Source organism: Haliotis cracherodii, unplaced genomic scaffold (genome assembly GCF_022045235.1).
Source record: "Haliotis cracherodii isolate W230 unplaced genomic scaffold, xgHalCrac1.p SCAF_10, whole genome shotgun sequence".
Lineage (NCBI taxonomy): Eukaryota > Metazoa > Mollusca > Gastropoda > Lepetellida > Haliotidae > Haliotis > Haliotis cracherodii.
Window position 1 is genome coordinate 726156 of NW_027266265.1, and position 26309 is coordinate 752464.

Genomic DNA, 26309 nt, shown 5'->3' on the forward strand with positions numbered 1-26309 from the left:
CCTCACCAACCTAGACTCTGGGATGGGACCCTGTCTGAGGCAAGACTAAGGCCCTACACTGTGTGTGCCCAACATCATCCTCACCAACCTAGACTGGGATGGGACCCTGTCTGAGGCAAGACTAAGGCCCTACACTGTGTGTGCCCAACATCATCCTCACCAACCTAGACTGGGATGGGACCCTGTCTGAGGCAAGACTAAGGCCCTACACTGTGTGTGCCCAACATCATCCTCACCAACCTAGACTGGGATGGGACCCTGTCTGAGGCAAGACTAAGGCCCTACATTGTGTGTGCCCAACATCATCCTCACCAACCTAGACTGGGATGGGACCCTGTCTGAGGCATGACTAAGGGCCTACACTGTGTGTGCCCAACATGAAAGCATGGTACTGTACATGGCGTGGCAATGGTGTGATACTGCCTTTTTCTGCTTTCAGGTATTTTTGTCCTTGACTCGTGCGTCCTCCTTTTGTTCAAGAGCAACCCCCGGACCACGGCCCGCCCCATCACAACTATCAACCTACCACGTGGAGCTATGTGTGGGCAGTCATGAGGCTGCTAATGCCCTTGTTGTATGCGGGATTTGGGGTCTATTTAGAGGGTATTCGGGACTCAGCATTTTGTAGGCAGGACGCAAATAAAATCATATTTGGTATGATTCAACATTAAGAACATGTATCATGTTTAATGGTGTACGTGAAGATTTTCTTTATATTTTTTCACTATTCTTTTAGTAATTTAACTTTAAATTGCACCCTTTTCTCAATGCTTTTGGGATTTGTGGTAAGAAACACTGGGGTGAGCAAGGAGACTTGGAGTGAAAAATTACATGGTATTTGGGATATAGGAGAAGGGTGGCATGATGGAACTCTCAAAGCAAGGTGTTCATTCAGCTCCTAAAAAAGTATAGTATGGTATAATTACATTGCCAAATTTGATTCCACTCCATCCCTAAATTAAGATTCAATTATAATATGACTGAATGCAAAGAAACACCAGGACGACTCACTAGCTGATATTATCAAATACAATTCAATGCCGTAAATGGAAAAACATGAATAAAAATTTACTCACTCCGATTTGCATTGAATTACACACTATTATTACCGCCTTTCACTACAACCACGAATATCCCAAATCACCCTGAATCGGAAACTTTCGAATTTGTGATGATTCGGCCAATAATGCAAACTTTTGAGTAGAATGGGTAGGAGGTACGAAGCAGTTTCGACAAACGTATGATGGAGTTACGAAAACTTGTGGCTAATCGGGTTGAAAAATATGAAGAATGGCAGGAATAGGTTAAGAAACATGTACGAATTACAAGATTCATGTACGGATCATGCACGAATTGTGAGAATCACCTACGACTAAGTTACGAATATGCCAAATGCATGTTCAAATGCAGGACGATCGCAACGAATAAGATACAACTAATACAACATATTTTTGAATAGTTTGCGAAAATCGGTACTTTCCTGACACTTCGACATTTCTAGGGTCCTGAAAGACTGGCCAACCCACAAATTGCTAAGAATAGCCAAGAATGCAAAAGAATTGATTATGAAGCTGTTACGGAACATAAGAATTAATTATGGATTACGATACAGCCACACCGTGATACTTGATTACGATATGCTTACCTTGTGTGTCAATATACACCGTGATACTTGAGTACGATATGCTGACTTGTGTGTCAATATACACCGTGATACTTGAGTACGATATGCTGACTTGTGTGTCAATATACACCGTGATACTTGAGTATGATATGCTTACCTTGTGTGTCAATATACACCGTGATACTTGAGTACGATATGCTTACCTCATGTGTCAATATACACCTCGATACTTGATTATGATATGCTTACCTTGTGTGTCAATATACACCGTGATACTTGATTATAATATGCTTACCTTGTGTCAATATACACCTCGATACTTGAGTATGATATGCTTACCTCGTGTGTCAATATACACCTCGATACTTGATTACGATATGCTGACTTGTGTGTCAATAAACACTGTGATACTTGATTATAATATGCTAACCTTGTGTGTCAATATACACCGTGATGCTTGATTACGATATGCTGACTTGTGTGTCAATATACACCTCGATTCTTGATTACGATATGCTAACCTTATGTCAATATACACCGTGATGCTTGATTACAACATGCTTACCTCGTGTGTCAATACACACCGTGATACTTGATTACGATATGCTTACCTCGTGTGTCAATATACACCTCGATACTTGATTACGATATGCTGACTTGTGTGTCAATATACACCATACTTGATTATGATATGCTTACCTCATGTGTCAATATACACCTCGATACTTGATTACGATATGCTTACCTCATGTGTCAATATACACCTCGATACTTGATTACGATATGCTAACCTTGTGTGTCAATATACACCATGATACTTGATTACGATATGCTTACCTTGCGTGTCAATATACACTGTGATACTTGAGTATGATATGCTTACCTCGTTTTTTAAATATATAACATGATACTTGATTACAATATGCTAACCTTGTGGGTCAATATACGCCTCGATACTTGATTAGGATATGCTTACCTCGTCTGTCAATATACACTGTGAAACTTGAGTATGATATGCTTACCTTGTTGTTTTAAATATATACCATGATACTTGAATACAATATGCTTACCTTGTGTGTCAATATGCACACATAAATTGCAATTCAGGGACCCTTCCAAAAAGTTTTTGACAAACAAAAACTTTCTCGCCGATTCAACAAACTCCCATGTACGGTACGAATGTTTGGGAATCAAAGATTCATTTAAGAACTACAAGAAATGATTGAGATCTATCTACTAACATAAAAAAAATTCTTTTCAGGTTGATTTGAGATATTCGTGGTCGTATTGAAATGGGGACATTAATCAGAACACCCAACTTGCATCCACTGGAAGTTGACTGACCAGTGGCTATTACCAGTTATGTTCTAAGCCTCTCCTATGGACCAATCAGTATCCACCTCTTGTATCACTTGTATTTGCTTCAAACAAAATGGTGGCGCAAAGTCAGGACGATCTGCTCGATAATCAAGATCTATATTGTGATAAAACGGGTTTTACATCGAGAGCACCTTGATTAAAAACATGAAAAGATTTTGAAAATGAGTTGATGGTGCACATGCTTTGAAAATCCTGCAATCAACCAAAATCTGCATGACAGTTTACGAACAGGATTTTGATTTCATTGTGCGATTTTGATTTGACTATGCATAGACTATGCCAAATTGTAACTCCATAATACCAGCCTCGTCCGGCAAGAGTGGAAACTGCACTTTTATAGTCAGTTAACTCACTTGCCTCGGGAAGATGGCAACTATTTAAACACTTACTAAATTTCATAAAACAGGAAACAGACCTAATTTCACAAACTGGCTGTCTAATGGCCATAAGTTTGAGCAGACTGGCTTATCCCCATTGCTGGAGAACAAATACATTAAGTTTCATCTACATAGGTCCAGTTGTTTCTGAGATTTCTACAGAGGGAGGAAATGCAGTTTCAGAGAATTTAGGAGGGTGGAAAGAGTGCAAAGGTCAAATAAAGATCAAACTTGAAATATTGTGAAAAATGGAACATATATGTTAAGTCCCTCTACTAACTACACCTAGACCAAATTTCATTACATTCTTCACAAAGATGTCCAAGCAATAGCCGAAAAGGTTTCTAAAAAAATGTCACTATGACGACCATTTAAACCTCTCCTACAAATTGGGGTGTCATCAATGGTGGGGACAAGTATGTACAGTTTTCAGCCTCCTTGTTCCGGGTTTCTGAGATGTTTACAGCAGATGGCGGACACATGCCACGGAACAAGCTCACCTGACTTCGAGGCAGGCCAGCGAAGAGGCTTGATCCATCATCCAAACTATACTCACCAACAAAAGTAACGCAAATACCAAGCATGAAGAATTACTCCTATTCAAGGGATATTAGGTTGGTTTGATGCACTAACGAACATACTGTTTTTTTGTGTGAACCGATGCTCGATCACATATGATGTCATAGATCCATGACCTGAATTGCGTCATTTGCCTCGAGCAGGATTAGCGTGTAAAGTTTGGAAATCAGGTGCAGCATGTCGTGAAAAGAATAAACACACTCTGTGGGAACACTTGACTGATTGTTAGTTTTGTCCTTAAATGGTACACATTGGAATATCTCTTCTATATTGACATACTTCTCCCTGTGTTTCTATAGTTTGCGTATCTGTTGGCGGTGAGTTTAGTTGGGTTGATCTTGTGTTTATAGTGGTTGTCCAGTATCTGGGTCGGAGGACACTGATACAAGGTGCAGCTGAGTGACTGGTTTGTCTCTCCTGTCATCTATATCTGTCTAGTTTTCCTTTGAAGTGTAACAAAGGCTGCCTTATGACAGCGGTCTGTAAATACTCAAGCCTGGACCAGACAATCCAGTGATTGAAATCATAACCACTTTTTGGATAGGATGACATGCATGAACCAAGTCACTAAGACTGGCCACCTGATGAATTGAGTTGCACTTTACGACAAGCACAGGGTGCTCGGGACCTATACTACTCCAGATAAGGTAATGACCATCCAAGTAGTTTAACATATCTTCCTACCTGGAATTCCCCTTGGTTCAAAACATAACAATTGTACTACATCCCTGTACCTACTTTGTGAGGGGGTGTCCTGGTGTCTAGCAATGTGTGCAACAATACAACATGTTCATACTATATGAAGCTTTTATTTGCATACTGAAATATATAATAAAAAGATATCAAAATGTTCTCTCAGCATGTATACATTGGTTATTGCTCCTGAACAGTCAGTTAATACCACTGCAGCAATCTTTCAGCTATGATTCGCAGCAAGAAATAGTTAAACAAAAGAATGAACACGATCTTCCTACCACACATCTGTTATGACAGTTAACTTAATGCATAAGATCAGCTTTCTTGATGAATGTCACAACATTCAAGAAAGTTCCCCTAAAAATAACATCTGGCAGCTTCTATAGATCTGAAGCAATCATGACCATAGAAATGTCAGAACTGGCTGTACCTTCAGACAACTTTCAATGACTGTATTTCAAAATGATGTGTTAGTTTTTGTACTCTGTGTATCTGTTCATTGCCAAGGTGTTAACTGTTCATATATCACACACTGAAGCCCAAAAACATATACTCCACATCGGACACCAGGAACCGAGTCTCTTCAGGGTGTTAACTGTACATATACTCCACATCGGACACAAGGAACCAAATCTCATGCTAACGACGCCCATGCTGACCTCCGAATGACCTCTCATCAGAGGCCCACCTTCATCAGTTGTTACAGCATATTTATTCCTATTCTTGTAAAAAACAACTTTCAAGACTTGGCATGTTAGCATGAATAAGACAACGACAATCACAGACTGAGTTCATAAAGGACGACTATTTGAATCCAAGGTCAAGGTGACATGTCCTACACACGGTTCCTCATCTGGCTTAAGGTGATTCAACAACTACATACATCCACAAGAACAATTCTAAACGACACTCCACGTTTAGGAGCTGTGGAGACGTCACACAGAAGTTAGTGTATCAGATTGTTGTCACCCGCATCCTAATACTTGACAAGTGTTGTGTTCATTGAACAATCTCATTAAAACTTGCTCACAATACAATATTTCCAAAGCCTCGTCTCTGTTTGAACATGGCAATAATATTACTGTCCAAGGCCCCTGTTTTTTATACACTGAAAGAATGAATGAATTTGATTTTAGTCCACTCTAAGCTGTATTTCAATGATGTTTCAGCTTCTCAGCTTAATGTGTGAGAAGTCAGAGTGACACAAATTATCCACACTTACAACTTCTGTGAAAGCAAGGAGCAGGGCATCATATTGACAGATCAATGATCATTATCATGACAAATCAATTATTAGACCCACAACCAGCGGATCCTGGCACTGTTAAGGGAAGCAACTCTGTGCAGTGAACTGCAGCACCTTGGATGACAGGACCTCTGTGACCCAGGCAAAGAGATTCTAACCTCATAGAAAGCGACACAGTGTCATGATTACCAGGCTCTGGGCAGGACAGTGTGGCACGATTCCCGTCCTCTGTATTCCCGAGATTCAGGCCATATTCCCGTAACACACGACCTCCCTTACAATCATCAACGCAATGTCACATACCATACACGGCCTCCATGAGACACGCTTCACCGTTCCTGGATCGTCTTGATTCAAATGCTTCCTGCCACATCCATGTACAGTCATTTGGTTACGTTATTTCAAACAGAAATCAAATTTCAGAGGATCCATGAGTGGCTTGAAACACGTGTTCAGACAACTTGGAACTTTTCAGTCTTCCTCATCTACAGCACAAGTAAGTGTGGTCAGGCAGGATCAGACTACAGGCAACTTACAGGTGGTTTGTCATAAAACTAGTCTCGCGGACTACCATGTTGCATCCAAAATAATACATGAGGCTTATTCATTTTACTGTTCAAATGAATGTTCTTTCAGCAAGTTGGTGTTTGAACACAATAACTGTGATTTCCCTGTTGAAATAAAGACTACTGCATGTCTTCTCACTGAGGACTGAAGACAATTCATTGCACTTGTACACCAATGACACCCTTGGGGTTTTATGCTGTGGATTCATCTGACATCATAGTTGTCATCTTCATCTTCGTCATCACCGTCCTCCACCATATCATCCCCAAGGTCCTGCAGCATGGACCGGTAGTAGGACTTGTAGGATCTCTGTGGACCTGACAGGACGTCATACTCCAAGACATCGTCCCTTGGTGCCTCACCGGTACCTGCAGAAAAACAGACATGTCTCAGTGACAGATGTGCCGCTCATAGCAATGTACAGGAATACAGGGCTGAAACCAAACGTCCATTATTACAGTACACTATGTTTATAACGAACACGCTCATAACAGTCTTTGATCCTGGCCATATGTTGTATATATGCTTATAACGAACTACGGTTATAACAAACTAAACTTGGGTTCATTATAACTGTAGTTGAATCCCCTAACTGTTGACTGGAAACATGTATGGTTGACTAGCTGACATTCTTCTGTTTTGCTTGTTATTTGAATAAAAATGATGTTGGTAAACATTGACATGACTGTAAATTTGTTATTCCACAAGTCCTATTCATAAAACTTTGCCCCCAAAATAATGTACAGATGTTTACACAATTTGGCTTAATAGATGATAATATGATTAAACTTAAAGTGATGCTGCTCAACTATAATAATGAGCATGGCATCCAGCATTCTGCTACTGAACACTTACGAATGTTACAGCTAGCTGCCATGAACGATGCCAGTGGGTCGCCGGTGTCGTATCTATGGTGACCGACATCATCTGGAAAAGGAATTCAGGTAACTTAATGTTGGAGCCCGACACAGGTCATCTACTGGTGGACACCTAGCATCAGTAGGACACACCTAGCATCACAATCAGAGGTCATCTACAGATGGACCCTACAGCATCAGTAGGCCACACCTAGCATCACAATCAGAGGTCATCTACTGACGGACCCTACAGCATCAGTAGGACACACCTAGCATCAGTAGGACACACCTAGCATCACAATCAGAGGTCATCTACTGATGGACCCTACAGCATCAGTAGGACACACATAGCATCACAATCAGAGGTCATCTACTGACGGACCCTACAGCATCAGTAGGACACACCTAGCATCAGTAGGACACACCTAGCATCAGTAGGACACACCTAGCATCACAATCAGAGGTCATCTACTGATGGACCCTACAGCATCAGTAGGACACACATAGCATCACAATCAGAGGTCATCTACTGACGGACCCTACAGCATCAGTAGGACACACCTAGCATCAGTAGGACACACCTAGCATCAGTAGGACACACCTAGCATCACAATCAGAGGTCATCTACTGATGGACCCTACAGCTTCAGTAGGACACACATAGCATCACAATCAGAGGTCATCTACTGACGAACCCTACAGCATCAGTAGGACACACCTAGCATCATAATCAGAGGTCATCTACTGACAGACCCTCCAGCATCAGTAGGACACACATAGCATCATAATCAGAGGTAATCTACTGATGGACCCACCAGCATCAGTAGGCCATGCTGTCAGTGTTGTTATGAGTGTTCACGGCCATGCTGTCAGTGTTGGTATGAGTGTTTACGGCCATGCTGTCAGTGTTGGTATGAGTGTTTACGGCCATGCTGTCAGTGTTGGTATGAGTGTTTACGGCCATGCTGTCAGTGTTGGTATGAGTGTTCACGGCCATGCTGTCAGTGTTGGTATGAGTGTTTACGGCCATGCTGTCAGTGTTGGTATGAGTGTTTACGGCCATGCTGTCAGTGTTGGTATGAGTGTTTACGGCCATGCTGTCAGTGTTGGTATGAGTGTTTACGGCCATGCTGTCAGTGTTGGTATGAGTGTTTACGGCCATGCTGTCAGTGTTGGTATGAGTGTTTACGGCCATGCTGTCAGTGTTGGTATGAGTGTTTACGGCCATGCTGTCAGTGTTGGTATGAGTGTTTACGGCCATGCTGTCAGTGTTGGTATGAGTGTTTACGGCCATGCTGTCAGTGTTGGTATGAGTGTTTACGGCCATGCTGTCAGTGTTGGTATGAGTGTTTACGGCCATGCTGACAACTCGGGGGTCTGCAGGGGGAGAACAACTCGGGGGTCTGCAGGGAGAACAACTCGGGGGTCTGCAGGGAGAACAACTCGGGGGTCTGCAGGGAGAACAACTCGGGGGTCTGCAGGGAGAACAACTCGGGGGTCTGCAGGGGGGGACAACTCGGGGGTCTGCAGGGAGAACAACTCAGGGGGGTCTGCAGGGGGGGAACAACTCAGAGGTCTGCAGGGGGGGACAACTCGGGGGTCTGCAAGGGGGGGGGGGGGGTGGAAAAATGACAAGATTCCTACCATCTCCATAGCTGTACTCCTGCTCATGGTTCTCGATGAAGTGAGGGTCTTCCTCGGGGTAATCATTTCTCCAGTTCCCCTCATCATTACTGTCGTCCTCATCATCGTACACCTCAACAAACTCTTCTTCATCTGCACGACAGTCCGCAAACACGAGTTCATCCCCAAATGCCTGGATGGTGAGGAAGTCCTGCAACTGTCGGAAGTCGAGCTGTTGGCTGTTTGTGTAGTACAGGTCGTACACATACTCACTCTCACTGGGCCTGGCGACAGCCTCGCGGATCATGGGCACAGAGTTGCAGGTGATGTTGCTGTACGTAGACAAGGGGGCAGGTGCTGTGCTGACAGATGCATTCTGAAAACAGTCACTGACATTCATAACATCTCACTTCATTTCATTCTCACTAAAGACCAGTGTCCGAAATAACTGTCAGCCTGCCTGCCTGTGGCTGGTAAATTTTCTGTCGGGTTGCATGATATATTCGTCCACATGTACGACTGTCAGATAATTTTAAGACTACATATATATTCAGTTTTATCATAACTCCTTGTAGATTCTCAAGTAATTGTTTGCATTATTTCAACTGAATCAAGACATGATTTGTCTCTTAGTTTCTGTGATTTTTCATTATTAATATTGTCCGAATGCAGGCATGTAACTTTGAAGATGGGGAGGCAACATTTATGGGTCACCTGCCCAACTGTCTTGTTGGGTTTTAAAATTATTTTGGTCACTGCTATGGTCGCATCTTTCACTCTGATACATCTATGCCAAAGACCTCACGAACTCTTAACAGGTGGTTGACGCAATTACTCTTATACCAATCAACGAAGAGGCTTGGCAATTCTCAGTATTAGTGAACGAAGCATTCAGAGCGGTATATCTGATTTTTCTATTTTGGGCACCATAGCATCTACACCTAGAATGGGGTACTATATGATTTGTTAAAGATCAAAATTACTGAATTGAGGTGGGAAAGAAATGAAGCCAGATTGTTTTAGAACTCACAGATCCTTCATTTAGTCAGGTTCACCCGGGGTTCATGGGATGCGACCTCTATCATTGTCAGATCTTCATGAAGAGAGGTGTTGTACAGAAGTTTAAGATCGGATTTAATCAGCTCAGCTTGGGACTAGCTCGAGTGCATTGAGTGTAACAATATCCGAGCAATGTGATGGCAACAGTCTTCAATGTATGTGCTGGTACTGTTCCAAACTCTAATGATCAAGTGTGGTCTCCATTGCAAATATTAACTAGGAAACATCCCAAACTATCACTCAAGTTATTATTGACCAACAGTTATCACAACATAGACCAGCCCTGATGAACATTAACTTGGGCTTGCTCTAGTTTGGGGGGTTCAAATAAACAAATGTGTTTTCTTTTAAATATCTTTTAAATATAAATCATGCCAAATACAGTGTGTGCTCAAACACCAGCCCAACAGAAGATTCAGGCTTGTGATCAACATTGGTCCAAGGGACTGTGATAACTTCTCAGAGCTCCAGATAAGCTGCGTATCTGCGTAAAATACGCATCAGAAATGTATAGATATGCAGTAAAATAAAATCCAAGCGAATCAAATACACAACGAATATTACAGATATGCTACAAAAATAAATATTGTGTGTATCATCAAAATATTGTGAAGTAACCCTGCGTATTCGATTAGGAAATCAGACACTTATTTTGAAATTATAAACGGGCATTCCGTCAACCTTGCCAAACTCCACGATGACAGTTACATCATGATCATTTGCCATCACACTTTCTTGTGGAAGTACCGTGGTATTTGTGAGTCCTATAAAGCTCTTAAACCCACACAACACCAGTTTGTAGGGACTAGATGAATAGTGTTTTTAGATATTTAACTTAAATACCCACATCTGTAAAAACTAGTGGGTAACAGAAATTTGAATACCCAGATAGAATTACTGATGCCCAATGATTTTAAAATGCATGGGTAAAATACCCACAACACCAATAGCTTATCTGGCGCTCTGCTTCTCCATACATTTCCTGTACAGGTTTACATGTGATCATAGGATACAACAAGTTGACTACAAATGGACTGTTGAGGCACCACGAACATAATGTAACCATGTCCATGACAAGGAATCTCCAGGCAGCGGTAACATGTCACGGAGTTGACAACACAGGTAAACAAGCATGAAATACTCATATCCCAGCCAATATGACTATGTCCGGTTGTGTGGAAGGCAAGAAATATTGGATGGTTTTCAAGATCTGCTCTAGAAGGGAGCACTATTGCCATTTTCAGTCAAGTCTAAGTCGTTACTCTGGAAACTCGAAAAATAATTTAAAAATCACAAATTATCAAGAGGCACCAGTTCACCACTAGACCTGTATGTACCATGTTTGGCTCTCTCATGTTTTTTCAGTTCTGCTCCAGAAACGAAACTTGACGGACGAACGGAAGGATGGACTGACAGCACCCATTGCTATATCCCCCTTCCACTTCATGGTGGGTAATAATAAATGTCATGACAGGCTACTTACCCTGATGTGGTTCACTGCTTCCTCTTCCACATCAAATAAACAGAACATCTTCTCTGGAACATTCACACCATTGTCTGTCAAAACACCATTACTGGCTTGACTTGTACTAGGGGAGGTAACCCTGTTCTCAGTACTCTCACTTGGCTGTTCCCTCTGTTGGTTGCTCCCCCCTGTTTCCCCAGTCTCCACCAAGTCAAGCCTGTCCAGCTGAGGGGATCTCAAACTGGACACCACCTTGTACCTGTTGGACGTGGACTGCTGTCTCCGGTGGTTTCGCTGCCGCACTGTCCAGCTGTCATGGCTTTGGGTGTGGCTTTTGTACTCTTTCCGCAATTTGTCTTTTTTTATGGCTTCTCGGATAAATGTTGAAACATTAGTTTCCTGAAAACAATGAAGAAGGCATCACACAACTGAATATCAATTATCATCTTCCTGATTCTGAGCTAACAGTATGTACAGACCGGGATAAAACCGAGAGGTCCCAGTGTAAAACATTTTAGCACGTGTAGCGGCTTCCTGTGACTTGAACATGTTCATGGACCACTATTCTCTCGTTCTATTTTTCTGAATAAACCTGTCATCAGTGTCAGCGATATATACCAGTATTAGGGTTGGCGTATTGGCACATAAATCCTATTGCAATATATCCCAGTATGGAGAGCTGTATTGCGATATCGCAATACGTATTAGGGCCCAGATTATATATATTTGTATATTTGTAGTGTTTAAATAGATAGGAACACAGTCCATCCAAATGTCTCAAGATAGTAGATATAAATCCCCAAACTAGTATGTCTCACATCATATGACATTTTTATGACAAATATATCAGAAACGTCCAATTTGACAAATGATTAACTATATTCTTGCCCCCTACTTTGCATCTCCAGGGCCCTCATTTTGGTAAACCTACACTAACCCCTGGTTCCATTCTTGTGGTTCTCGCAATCTAAAATTACCATGATTACCCGCCCATGATTTCCTTCAGCAAAGTTGAATGGCTACACTACTTAGTCTAATGCACCAATCAGAAAGTGAGTTACAAACAAGCCTCAATGTGAGGTTGACGATATCAACGATACCGCAGCCAGTCCCATTGATTATAATAGAGTTTGCAAGAAATTCAACATTGAAAAACTGACTGACACGCAAACGAATTCCCTAAAAAATCTTATGATAGCAGTGGCTTTGCTTTCTAGGCAACACCAATTACCCCCCTTACCCATTTTATTTATCCTCGTCTCGATGTTTGACTTGTCGGTAAAATGTTATTGAAATCCAAGGGCAGTCGGGCAGGTAATTTAAGACTGTGAAAACCTCTCATTTGGATCCAGGCATTTATGTAGGTGTACCGAAATGCGAGCCCTAGAGATATAGAGGATGCCGACTTCAGAAATATTTCTGGCTAAAATTACGTACAATCGCCAGCGACTGAAGGGAAGGTGTAAATTCTTCTGGGGTCCATGCAGGTAGCAAAGATACTGTATTACTTTAAGGGAGCGACCATTTGATTTCTATGGGGGGGGCCGGAAGTTGTTTTCTCAGCAAACTATTTTTTTCTGAAGCCATTTCTAACAAACTATTTTTTTGTAACATACAGCTGAACAAACTATTCATTTCAGATGGTAATTTTTCAATTTTATTATAGAGTAAAATATGCAATCATATTTCAGCAAATGCAGCCTGTGGTGTATTATAACATGAACAGCTATAGAACACCCGTTATAATAGTCTTTTTCATTCCCTGACATAAATACAGTAGTCCTGTTTGTAGCCTGGTGGAGGACGCGGTAATAGCTGTTTCTTTAGTCCCGGCCCGTATCGGTGGTATACTTCCAAGCCATCGTAACTGTACCAACCTTTGCCTGGCACACACACACATCCCACGAAATGACCCCCATTGCCATACACTAAAGCAAATAGTGTATATACTCGTTCATTCATCTGAATAACATTGGGGTATCTGGTGAGAGGACAATTGTCTATCTCTATATACACTACTGGTGGGGAATCAATGGTGAACAGTCTTGAAGAGAATGTTCGGACAGGCTTTGTCACTAGACACAAATGTCGGAACAGTAGAACTGAAACATACGAACACTGTAATCAGACAATGTATACAGCAAAAACAGAGCAAGACGTGTCTCTCCAGCAAAGGATGATGGTGTGCACTGACGTGTTCAAATAGATGTTTCATCACAACAGAAACACTTATGACCAGGTCATATCCAAAGATCATATAATATAGTTTTATTTGAAGGATTTTGGTGAAAATTGTTCATACCGATACCTTTTCATTTAATACATATGGTTTATTTGTATTTCAAACCATTCCTCAAACAAACCACAATATAAATATGTTCAACATTTATCAGTGAATAAATGTGTTCTTTTACAACATTGTAGCTTGGTTAATTCTTTTTGGAAATTGTTAAATTGGACGCCTGAATATTTGTACATGCATTTAAATAGCAAAATGTGCTGAACTGAAGCCATTAACTTCATATACAGAAATAGCAACAAATAAGATTAAAGTAATAGTGATGTTGCGCCGAAGGCGGCGGAAATCTTTTACGTTTATAATGCTGGAATAATTCTTTAATTTAATAGATAAATGTTGCAATGACATGCAAAATTATATCTTGAAACAAACTATTCATTTTTCTCACAGTAGTAAACATTCTATTTATTTTACTGATTATCTCCAACAAACTATTCATTTGTAAATACTTCCGCCCCCCCCCTCCCCCCCCCCCCCCCCCCCCCCATAGAAATCAAATGGTCGCTCCCTAAGTACCCATGGTCCCTAGTATAGTGATCTACTTCGGTGGCTGGCGATCTATAGCTTGTTTTTTATCATCATGTTTTTGATCATGTATTGTTATGTATGGTGATACATATTTATGGTTCCATACTAGTTTTAAATAAAATCTGTGATAAGTCCAGTGATTTTACTGTCCTTCGACGACAGGTTTTCATACAATCTAAGCATATCTATTTTAATGTAGTACCTTCTCTAATCAAGATAAGGCTGAAATATTGCCGATGTGATGTTAATGTTAACTCACTCGAAAAGAGATCTATACATTGTCACATCAGAGACAAATATCTCCCCAAATCTGTAATTGGATCTATGGGCATCTTGTTATGTTAACAACCAAATATATTCAAGTATTCTCCCTATTTCATTGAGCGACAATCCAACAGAAACTCACACCAATCAGCAATATTTTCGTGGAATTCATGAACATCTCGAAACTGATATGATAATCAGCTGTAGAATCTTAACATTTTTAGTCCACTAGTCCTTATAATAACATATTGCAAAACCCTTAAAATTTGCAAAATTTCTACTAGTCCTTCCAATACCTTAACTATTACATGTATTAAGCAGTTTAGCAGGTCTACAGGACTAGCGCCAATTTCAAATGCTGTTGACCTTTGTTGAACAGTAGATAATCAGTTTTACTTGGCATAAAATGTTTTTTTTTCATTTTTCATTTGTTAGGTTTACGAGTTGATTCTATTGAATCCCTATGCTGCAATTCTGTGTCAACTTTGGTGACAGTTTGTGTATATATGCTGTTTAAAATAATGGAAAATTTACACATTTTCATGGCCATGAGTGTGAATAGTGCCTAAAATTCAGTTGCCTCCCAAATGCATTTTATCGCTAAAATGGCACCTATGCAAAACAGCACCGACCAGCAAAAACTAAACGGTATCCGTCCAAAGAGAAAACGGCTACTATTGCGAGGCGAAAACAGCACGTTACTATTTTGTTTTTACTTTAGTTTGTAGGTTTGTAAATACAAGCAATAAATGAAACTCACGGGTTCACAAGAAAACACATTGAAGAGGTACGGGCGGAAGTCTTACCTTTGAAAACATTAACAAAGGTTAACATGGACAAATGACCTGGACATTCATTGCAAAATTGACACATAAGTTCCCATGATAACTTAGAAATTCATCACTGTGTTCATCAATTCATCAAAACCATTTGTATCAGTCATGGCCATGTCACATGTTGCGGCACAAAGCAACATTTCCCAAATCAACCATTGGATGGTTTCGAAGCTATTTCAACTGACCTGTAAAGGTACTGTCCCGGCAAACTTAAGTAAACCAGTAATTTCTTTGTTGCTCGTCCCTTCTTGGATGTCATTTTCTTTCAGTTTTTTACTGGAAAATACCAGGGATTCGACAGGTTCTACGCTTCTACGTCGCTTAACTCTGACAATCGCCGCCATGTTTCTTAGACATACTATTGCCCTGCTTGCTGTTTAACAACAATCAACGCTTAATTATTATTGTTTAAATATTAATAGCCAATACAACAATAAGTAACATATTAATATTTTTTTTGTCTTTATAACAGTAATATGTTGTTTAGAAGTTTGTAGAGTGAAAAATATGCAACATTTTATATTACTTATAATATATAATATAACATAAGTTGTTAAAATATGCTATCTGCACTAAATACTCTTAAACCACAAATATAGTCACAAAAAGACATATTGTGTCCTTATTTACCATTATTTGATAGACAGTATTTCTATATAGTAATATAAATGCGTTAAAAACAGTACACGGTATTTGTTTTATATCGATACCCATCTCATACCGATATTAATTGGTAGCATATTTGGTCCAAGAGTTCAAAAATGGCTGCCTGTTGGAAGCATGTGCGACTTTGTGCGAGAGACCTTCACAAACTGAAGACTTTTGCACCTCTGAAAACGAACACATGGATTGATGTAGGTTATGTAGTTTGTGAAACTAATATACAACTTAGCGCTTCACTGTTAATCAGTGTTTTCTTTAACAGCGTGTCACCAAAGTCTGCAGTTTGAACTAAGCCCCCAAATGTTGGAAGCGAAAATAGTGACAGTTCACATTCATATGTTTACCTCGAATCTACTGTGTACATGTTAAAAGTAAAAAACAAACTCTTCCATCAGGCATATTCAACTCATGAGTTGTGTGAACGCTTTTACTTGAGAGTAAACTCCAATTCTTTGCTATAACAAATGTGCATTAAACTCAGAAAATCAGAGTTTGAAGGTCACTTGAATCCATTTTGGTGGCTAGTTACCAAACCATTCTTTCTTTGTGTGTGTGTCTAAGGCACAACAATCATTTGTGCATGGTTACATTTCTCATCCTTAACAGGATATGTCGAGTTTACTGTTATTAATGTGTTCACACTTTTCAGACTAAAAGACTGCACACAAGCATCAGATCACACAGTTTTCTGTGTCAGTTTCGAAGCAATTCCAGACATCATTTGAACAGGCCTGCTGTTGTTTGTGTTCTTCCGATAACCCGAGGCAAGAGTACAACAGCAGCAGAAAATGTGAGTCACCAATCATAATATCATGAAGACAGCTAACCACAGGGAATAGCTCCACGGTACATGCAGTACCCAATGCTGGTTGTAAGGCCAACTGTAAATCTGGAGATTCATCATTCATTTTTATATTTCATGCTAACACTGCCGCCATAGATTTTTAACAAAGTTGCTTGAATATGATATGGGAGTACTGCACTTTATTGGGTACACATTTTCCAATTTCTACTCTGTAGAAAAAGTCCCAGTTGTGGATGAAAATGAAGATAAAAAATGGTAACACTGCATGACTGATAGTAATACTGTATAACCTGTCTGATTGTTTCATCATAGCCTGACATCATGCTATCAGTATAAACAATGGCTTGTCTTCCTCTTCCCCAAGAATCAAATATTGCCATCTTCCCGAGGCAAGTGAGTTAACGGACTATAAAAGTCCAGTTTCCACCCTTGCCGAACTAGGCTGGTATTATGGAGTTACATTTTGGTTGGACTAACGAGACTATGCATAGTCCAATCAAAATCACGCATCAAAATCCGTCATGCAGATTTTGATCGACTGCAGGATTTGCAAAACATGTGCACCGCTAACTCGTTGTCAACAGATATTTTGTAAATCTTTTCATGTTTTTAATCAAGGTGCTTACGTGATTTGATGCACTTCGCTATGTAAGACTCGTTTTATCACAATATAGATCTTGATTATCAATCAGATCGTCTTGACTGGGCGCCACCGTTTTGTTTGAAGCAAATGCAAGTGATACGAGAGGTTGAATCTGATTGGTCAGTAAGAGAGGCATAGAAAGGACATAACTCGTAGTAGCCACTGGTGGCGCTACGATTGAGCGAAGGAATTCCAGCCTAGTTCGGCAAGGGTGGAAACTGGACTTTTAAAGTCAGTTAACTCTCTTGCCTCGGGAAGATGAATATTGCTGACTGCAGCATAAACCGCATTCACTCACTCACAATTAGCCCCATGTCGATTCTGGGTTAGAATTAAGCTCCCCAGCAACTTAAGCAGATCAATTGTTGCTCACAATATGGATCACAGGTGCAGATTCAATTATTTACAGGCTGCTGTCATATTCTGATATAGCTGGAGTGTGGCATAAGACAACAAACACTCGCAAATTAATACAATACACTGATGAAAGATTCAATGGGGAGTCCGGGTTTGGACTGGACCCTGGGTTTGGACAGGACCCGGGTTTGGACTGGACCTCAGGTTTGCACTGGACCCCAGCAACCTATGCTGGTTGTACAGGTGATTAATGAAATGGGTGGTCAGGCTTAGTGACTTGGTTGATTGCATACCCCAGCAGGATTGGATGTTGATTTGACTTGATTATTTATAAGTAGCCTTCATAATCGTACAGTTGGATAATTGCTGGGTGTTAACAACACACCTGTACTTCCTGTAGGCTGCTCCTCCATCTACCACAGACTACATCCCAGAACCACCACCACTTCCACAAGCCCCAGAATTGGTCGACACCTTGAATGCACTTGGAGAGCCGACCATACAGAGCCTGGGGCTGGGAGGATGGACCCCCAGTGGCATGGTCCAGCAGGGGTTGGACTTCCTCCATGTGGGCCTCGACTTGCCCTGGTGGGGAGCCATCATGATCGGTGAGGCTACAGTTTACATAGATTGTGTGCAGGAAAGAATTGGTAGTTGTGTCTTGAAATAATATTGATAGGATTGCTCTTTAAATAAACCATCCTAGTGGCTAAATAGAAAATGTATAATTATGATTATCTAGTAGGAATATTGGTTAACAATGGTAAGCCTACGTTTTTGTTATAATCATGCAAATTACTTGCTTGACAAAGAGGCTAGGCTGTGTTAGTAAAATCGTCTCATGTACAGAACACATGTATGCCTCTTCTAACTATTGCTAGTTGATATTTAGAGCAATGATTGATTCTCACTCTGCTTACAGGAACCGTGTGCTTGAGGATGCTGGTGTTCCCACTGGTGATCAAGTCGCAGCAGAATGCAGCACTGATGCACAACCATGCACCCGTCATGACTCGGCTGCAGGAGCGGATGACAGACGCCCGTGCCAGTGGAGATGCTATAGCACGTGAGCACCACGTCTTGTCATATTGGCAGATAGAGGGAAGATGCTGCATTGGTTCATCCCTGAGGCAGAATTGCTTCCCTAAGGCATGCCAGAAAATGGCAGAAATCATTGATTGTGGGTTAAAATCCCAAATTGGCTAATGCTTGTGTGTTTTACCAGTGGTAAACAAGTAAGACCTGTATCACTTCAGGCCCGCAGGGTGTCAAGTAGATATTGTTCAACAATTTATTTGTATCATTGCACCATGGCTCTACAAATGCTCAAAAGTTAAGAAATTTTACTGGTTTAACCCTGAGGGGTTTCCTTCAGATGAAAACACATCTGTGATGTCACTCTATTGTTTAAATGCTGCATTATTTTTCAGGAATGGAAGGTTGTTTGTCAAGCATACATCATTTAGAACTAACATTTAAATTAATTTACACTAGGAATTGATGGAACTTTTTTTCATGTTGATAAGCAGCAGAGAACATATTGCATGCATTGTGAATATCAGCTCGTGGCACAGCTTGGTGCATGATCAGCAGCAGCAGAGAACGTATTCCTCATGCATCAAGCAAGGGCGCCTCACACAGTATAAATACAGGATACAAAGAGTTCTGGTTTATTTTTCCAATATTTTCCACAAGAGAAAGTTTTGTCAAAGTGTAAAAGTAGGGATGTGTTTTAAGTACAGGAATATCCTTGTAACTCTCCATTCCTTAAAAGTAAAAGGGCCTCAGCTCCATTATTTTTAACGAATCAAGAGTTACTTGGACATGCCTTTCCACAAAATATCTGATACGGTTAACAATGGTAAAAACTGTAAATATTACATATTGATGTACAACTTCATGTTTTTCAGTGCAAAGGGCAACTGTGGAATATTTGGCCTATATGCAAAAGAATGGAATCAAGATGTTCAAAAGCATGCTCGTCCCATTTGCTCAGGTCAGTTCTTAATGACAGCTTGTTCAGATAAGTTCCCACCAACGGTTTACGTGTGTTAGTGTTTAGAGTTTGCTTGATTAGTCCTTACTGACAGTCTCTTAGTTCTAGTTATCAGTTATCACCTGTATAGATTCTGGCAGAGAACTGGTTCCAAGTACTTGCTTTACAAATGTCATGTGATGACATTGTGTCAGTTGGTTGATTGTGTGTTATGGCCGAATCATTGCTCATCCTTCAATAACTGGCATCTCCCCAAGGCAATTGAGGTAACTGACTACAGAAGTCCAGTTTCCATCCTTGCTGAACTAGGTTGGAATTTCAGAGTTATATTTTGGCTGACCTTATGGGTCAATTGACATTTGGTTTGTAAACCACATGGCGACTGCAGTGCAGATGTCCGTTGATTTAGGATTTGCAAAAAATGTGTATCGTTAACTGGGCATCAACAAAATTTTTCCAAATCAATCATGCTTTTAATCAACATGCTCAAGTCATTTAATGCACATCGTGAGTTAAGATCCGTTTCATTACAATATAGATCTGGATCACTGGAATTCGAGTGATATGAAAGGTGGAGTACCATTGGTCGGACATAAGTCACAATAGCCACTGGTGGCGCTAGGATCAAGCCATGAAATATAGTTACCTCCCTTGCCTCAGGTAGATGACCCCTGGTTGCACTGGTCCAGGTTATTACAGGCAGCCATGACTGGAATTTTACTGACTACTGGACCAGTGAAGATCCGGGTCAGAATAGGTCATCAGCAACCCAGGCATCTATGCTTATCGCAAGAGGCAACTAAGGGGGACGGGTGGTCAGGCTTGCTGACTCGGTTGAGTATATCAATGCTCATGATGTCAATCACTGGATTGTCTGGTCAAGACTCGATTATTTACAGACCAGCACCATATAGCTTGAATATTGCTGAGTGCGGCGTTAAACAGCAAACAAACAAATTGCTGACTGTTGGCATATGGTGACATTGTGTATGGTCATCGACTAATTGAAGGAATTTTTCTGTCTTCCAGCTCCCTGTGTTTGTGTCTGTGTTTTTTGGGTTACGAGGTATGGCCAACCTGCCAGTAGAAAGTATGAAGCTGGGAGGGCTGTACTGGTTCACGGATCTCACTGTGCCGGACCCTTTCTATGCTCTGCCAATTTTTACAGCTGCAACATTTTTGTTGATCGTCCAGGTATGTTGTTGCTGTTTCCTCCCATGTAGACGGTGGTTCTATCACTGCACTAGAATAGTTGTTGGCAAATAGCACACAATAATCAGAATGTCATTCTGCAGCTGGTAACCACATAGCAGTGTTTGAAATTAAGCATGAAAGTCAAGAGGTACTTTTTCTAACTTCTAATTATAAATTTTCTATCCTGAGCAATCGTATATTATGATCTGTTGTAGCATGAGTAGTACACAATTTCATATTTCCTGTCATTTTCCCTGTAATATATTCCATCATAATACCTGTCTTATTTCCCTGTCATATTTCCTGTCTTATTTCCCATCATATTCCCATTCATATTCCCCTTCATATAATCCCCGTCATATTCCCCGTCATATAATCCCCGACATATTCCCAGTCATATTCCCAGTCATATTATCCCCGACATATTCCTAATCATATTCCCAGTCATATAATCCCCGACATATTCCCAGATATATTCCCCGGCATATTCCCCATCATATTCACAGTCATATTCACAGTCATATTTACAGTCATATTCAGTCATATTCCCAATTATATTCCCCGGCATGTATTCCCTGTCATATTCACAGTTATATTCCCCGGCATGTATTCCCTGTCATATTCCCCGTCATATTCCCCGTCATATTCCCCGTCATATTCACAATCATATTCAGTCATATTCACAGTCATATTCACAGTCATATTCCCCGTCATGTATTCCCCGACATATTCACAGTCATATTCCCCGTCATATTCACAGTCATATTCAGTCATATTCCCCGTCAGACACCCTGTCATATTCCCAGTCATACTGCTTGAAGCTCAACTCAGTTATTATTATCTACAGGTCGCCCTCATATAGCTTGAAAGTTATTGAGTGTGGTGTTAAACAACAAACATTTACCAGTAGACATGAAATTCACATCTTTTTCTTAAATGCAAGGTTGGTGTGGATGGCGTGCGTGCAGATATGATGAGTCCGTTCATGCGATACGGGATGAGAGCCATGCCCTTCATCATGCTGCCCTTCATCTCCAACTTCCCCGCTGTAAGTCACGCCGGAGGCCAGGACACTGGGCTGTTTACAGGATCAGTCTTAGGAAAGTGGAGAATGACAACTGGAATGCAAACAGGTCCACTGGTCGGGGAACAAATAAAACCACATTTGAGCAGATACTAGTACTTGGATACTTGCCATATAATATTAATAGTACTTGGATACCTGCCATATAATATTAATAGTACTTGGATACCTGCCATATACAGTCGTGCCCCGCTTATACGGACTTCAGATATCCGGAAACCTCGGTTCCCGGACGATTTTCATTCATAACGAAATAATTACTATATAAATTTACCCGTATATCCGGAAATTCAGTTTCCGGAACCGGACGGTCATTTTCATACACAAAACACTGAAATGCACTCAAAATTGTCTCACTTATCCGGACAGTACACTTCCGCTGGTGGTAATATCTTTGATTCGTGAGAAGTCAATTAACCAGTGACACTGAGTTACGTTTGAGACGAGCTTGTTTATTGTACATGTACATGTTGAACTTCATTACGTATTACGAGAACATTACGAGGCATTGTTTTATATCTAGGGATTAAGATTACCTTGTGTATTTTCTCGTAAACTAAGCCGGAAACAGCAGTCAGCTGTACACACGTTTTCTTAGAATCGACCGGTGATTCGGTAAAGACACACCCAATGATATAACTTTATAGGATTTTTAATGCAAGGATCGACAACAATTGCATCTGAAACTATTTTTTTTTATCAGGAATAATATATTCCATTATTTTCTTAATTAAATGCAGCCTTTACTAAACATATTTAAAATAATAATAACCCTAAGCGAAGCAGCTGATCGCTATTCTCGGGTATTTTTTTTACATGGAACCAGTCTGACCAGTCACCGTCAAGGCTCACGCGCATGTGATCGCGTGATCGCGAGAATTTCATGTTGACATAGAATCGTCAAACAAAAACAAATATGACTTTTAACGAGTCAAAGTATGTCATCTATGATATATGTATCCATTCTCTGTCAACTAAAGTTTGTTTCAAGTTGTCAATAGCGGTATTCTGACCGTGGTTGCTGTTAATAACGGTGAGTTGTGCGATCTTCCGATCGCTTCACACACGATTTCGCCGAAATTAATAAAAACAATATGTATAAGGAATTTTGTCATGAGTTGCATAATTGAAGGGAAGTAACTCTTCCAGTAAGAAGCTGGTTTCAGTTATACGGAAATTCGTTTATACGGACGAATTGTGAAATGACGCTAGTGTCCGTATAAACGAGGCACGACTGTAATATTAATAGTACTTGGATACCTGCCATATAATATTAATAGTACTTGGATACCTGCCATATAATATTAATAGTACTTTGATACCTGCCATATAATATTAATAGTACTTGGATACCTGCCATATAATATTAATAGTACTTGGATACCTGCCATATAATATTAATAGTACTTGGATACCTGCAATATAATATTGATAATAATTACCTATCTTTATGTTCCATACATTGCTGGACGTATTGCGCATATAGTTCTTAATTCTCAAATAAACTGTTGCTCAATGTTGGCAGTGAAGTACAAGGCCTCTGGTGCTGAAGCTTCCATGCTGACTTAATGTACAGTGAGAGGTAAAGTCTGGCTCACTTCAGTGATGACCAGGAGGCAATGACAGTGTGGGTGAGTGTTTGACTGTTGACTGTTTCAGGCCCTCCTCACGTACTGGTGCACAACTAACGCCTTCTCGCTTCTACAAGTTCTGTTTCTTAGGATCCCAGCTGTGCGAACTAAGTTTGGTATTGAACAGATGGTGAAGCATGAAGTTTCAGCAATGCCAAAGAAGAAAGGATTTGTTCAAGGATTCAAAGAGGGTATGTCACTTGTGTAGAGAGTGCGTCACTTGTGTAGAGGGTGCGTCACTTGTGTAGAGGGTGTGTCACTTGTGTAGAGGGTGCGTCACTTGTGTAGTGGGTGCGTCACTTGTGTAGAGGGTGCGTCACTTGTGTAGAGGGTGTGTCACTTGTGTAGAGGGTGTGTCACTTGTGTAGCGGGTGTGTCACTTGTGTAGAGGGTGAGTCACTTGTTTAGAGGGTATGTCACTTGTGTAGAGGGTGTGTCACTTGTGTAGAGGGTGTGTCACATGTGTAGAGGGTGTGTCACTTGTGTAGAGGGTGCGTCACTTGTGTAGCGGGTATGTCACTTGTGTAGAGGGTGCGTCACTTGTGTAGTGGTTGTGTCACTTGTGTAGAGGGTGTGTCACTTGTGTAGAGGGTGCGTCACTTGTGTAGAGGGTGCGTCACTTGTGTGACAACTTTAGGCTCTGTTGTAATGTAGGGCAACTTTAGTCCCTGTTCTTTCTGGCCAATATGCTGCTGATGTAGTATTACTCTGTTCTCAATGGTTCCCCTCTCTTCAGCCATGGACAACGCTGGCCGCGCCTCGCAGTTTGAGGAACGACAGAGACTGGATGCAGTAAGATTCAAGAAAGCGGGAGAAGGCCCCATGGTGAAGACCTACAGCTACAACCCCACCAAGATACAGACCATTAAACCATCCAAAATATCCAATGTAAACAAGACAGTCCAAGCAAAGCCTAAGTGATGAATGTTTTTTTAGATTAATTTGTGATAACTTATAAACCTGTTGTAAATGACGATCATGTAGTGAAGATGATATCACGAGTCTGTTCATCACTGTCTGTTTGTGGATCCCTGGAGTGTGCAAGTGCTTGTGATGCCCGACAGAGTGTACCAACGACTGATGGATACAGTATCATGTCTCTCTACAAAGTGGGCCTATCTTGAAGTAGCACCCTCTTCTCACTGACGAGATACGGAACCTTATTAAACAAATTCTAAATTCTTGGTTCCCGAACAAAGTTTACATTGATATGGCACCAGAACACGATGAGGGCAGAGTGCATGGGCAGCACAGCTGCTGATGTTATAGTCTGTACTTTGTCTGCAGTTTGTCACTTCACCACCCTTACTTATCCACCCAGGTTAATATAGGTCACCAGAACTCCATTTAATAGTCAGCCAATTTGGAAGAAATGTTCGGTGACTTAGTTAATTTGGTGGCCTCCAACTGTGTGGAACATGACCTAGTTGTTGCATGTACCACTTTGAAGATTGTATAGGTTTTTTTGACTCAAGTCAAGAAAAGATATTTATGCCTGAAAATAATTATTACTTGGATTGTGAATGGTGAGAACCTGGTACTGGTCCTTGATGAGAGTGTTTTAATCCTTGTTATGGCAATGAATGTATGCATGACCATGTAAGTGTGTGTGGGCGTGATCGAGAGCGACATGGATGATTGGGTCGTTAGCTGCATATTTGTGATGCAACATTGTCCATGGTGGTTATATTGTAAATTTTTGTGGGATCATTATTGCAGTTGTCTGTCAGCAAAGAACAATTCTTTGAGCACACAAGATCTTTGGACTTCACTCTCGGCAGTTACAATCTGAGCTGGGTCCACCTACCAGTAGTACTCCAGCAATGTTGATCAGTGGGATTCTGCCCCTGTGCAGAGTACATATGGAGGAAGGCACATGCATTTATTGTTTCAGGATACGAAAGGGATAGTTCTGTAACTGAGTGAATAAAGTGTGAAACTGTCCAGTTTTGGTGGTTAATTGTCAACTGAGCTCCTCCTGTTCAGAGACCTTCCTCAGATTTAGCATCAAACTAATCACAATTCAAATTCTTAAATATTTGCTGATAATATACCTGTCACAAGTAACCATGGTAATGGCACCAAAGCTGCCAAAAGGATATATATACTGCACACGTGCGTGCAAAGCCAAACTACAACGGCCAAGTATTCTGGCTCATCTCCAGCAAGTGTGGTACCAGCTTTTCACACATGCATCTCTCTACATCCATGTCTCCCAATAGGCCAACATTCATTTCTTTGCAGAGGTGAAGGAGACAAAATATGAAATAAATATCATTATTATCCATCATTTACATCCATCTTCAGTGGTAATTAAAAATCTTGCATCAAAATCACCTAAAAAAGAGAGATGGCTGCTGAAAAGACGGAACACAAATTCAGCCAGTGTTTACTGTGTACACTCTTGATAGGTGTTGCTGACATACTGTGTACTGTCAAGACACTCGTGTGAACAACCTGTTGATGTGTGTCAGGGGAGAATCTTCCGCAGATCTGCGAAATTTAGTGACCACAAATTTGTTGAAATCTGATGGCTT

General features: G+C 40.8%; 3 protein-coding genes across 3 annotated transcripts in view; 2 read left to right on the forward strand and 1 right to left on the reverse strand.

Annotated features, from left to right (window-relative positions):
• LOC139453949 (beta-alanyl-dopamine/carcinine hydrolase-like) overlaps positions 1-2017 on the forward strand; it is a 28435-nt gene extending 26418 nt beyond the window's left edge. Inside the window, exon 11 of the mRNA XM_071235392.1 lies at positions 440-2017. Coding sequence (XP_071091493.1) covers positions 440-555 — 116 coding nt within the window. The 3' untranslated portion in view covers positions 556-2017. The remainder of the gene's footprint in view (positions 1-439) is intronic.
• A 2736-nt stretch (positions 2018-4753) lies between these two features.
• Positions 4754-15749, reverse strand: LOC139453948 (probable RNA polymerase II nuclear localization protein SLC7A6OS). Its single transcript, XM_071235391.1, has 5 exons — positions 15585-15749; positions 11491-11871; positions 8970-9324; positions 7325-7396; positions 4754-6837 (listed from the first exon to the last, which is right to left on the reverse strand). Exons 1-5 carry the CDS (start codon positions 15741-15743, stop codon positions 6674-6676), a joined length of 1131 nt encoding a protein of 376 aa, XP_071091492.1. The 5' UTR covers positions 15744-15749; the 3' UTR covers positions 4754-6673.
• A 411-nt stretch (positions 15750-16160) lies between these two features.
• On the forward strand, positions 16161-25706 carry LOC139444807 (mitochondrial inner membrane protein OXA1L-like). The gene is made up of 9 exons (XM_071225776.1): positions 16161-16253; positions 16712-16852; positions 18268-18475; positions 18790-18933; positions 19778-19863; positions 20893-21057; positions 22001-22105; positions 23801-23963; positions 24509-25706. Exons 1-9 carry the CDS (start codon positions 16161-16163, stop codon positions 24691-24693), a joined length of 1290 nt encoding a protein of 429 aa, XP_071081877.1. The 3' UTR covers positions 24694-25706.
• The last annotated feature ends 603 nt before the right edge of the window (positions 25707-26309 follow it).

Bases quoted from the DNA above. Each gene is read 5' to 3' on its own strand.
- LOC139444807 (XM_071225776.1), top strand. From the start codon at position 16,161: ATGGCTGCCTGTTGGAAGCATGTGCGACTTTGTGCGAGAGACCTTCAC. The intron at 18,934-19,777 runs GTGAGCACCACG...CATGTTTTTCAG, and splicing joins CAGTGGAGATGCTATAGCAC to TGCAAAGGGCAACTGTGGAA. The intron at 19,864-20,892 runs GTCAGTTCTTAA...TCTGTCTTCCAG, and splicing joins TGCTCGTCCCATTTGCTCAG to CTCCCTGTGTTTGTGTCTGT.
- LOC139453948 (XM_071235391.1), bottom strand. From the start codon at position 15,743: ATGGCGGCGATTGTCAGAGTTAAGCGACGTAGAAGCGTAGAACCTGTC. The intron at 9,325-11,490 runs GTAAGTAGCCTG...GACTGTTTTCAG, and splicing joins AAGCAGTGAACCACATCAGG to AATGCATCTGTCAGCACAGC. The intron at 7,397-8,969 runs GTAGGAATCTTG...TTCCTTTTCCAG, and splicing joins GGAGTACAGCTATGGAGATG to ATGATGTCGGTCACCATAGA.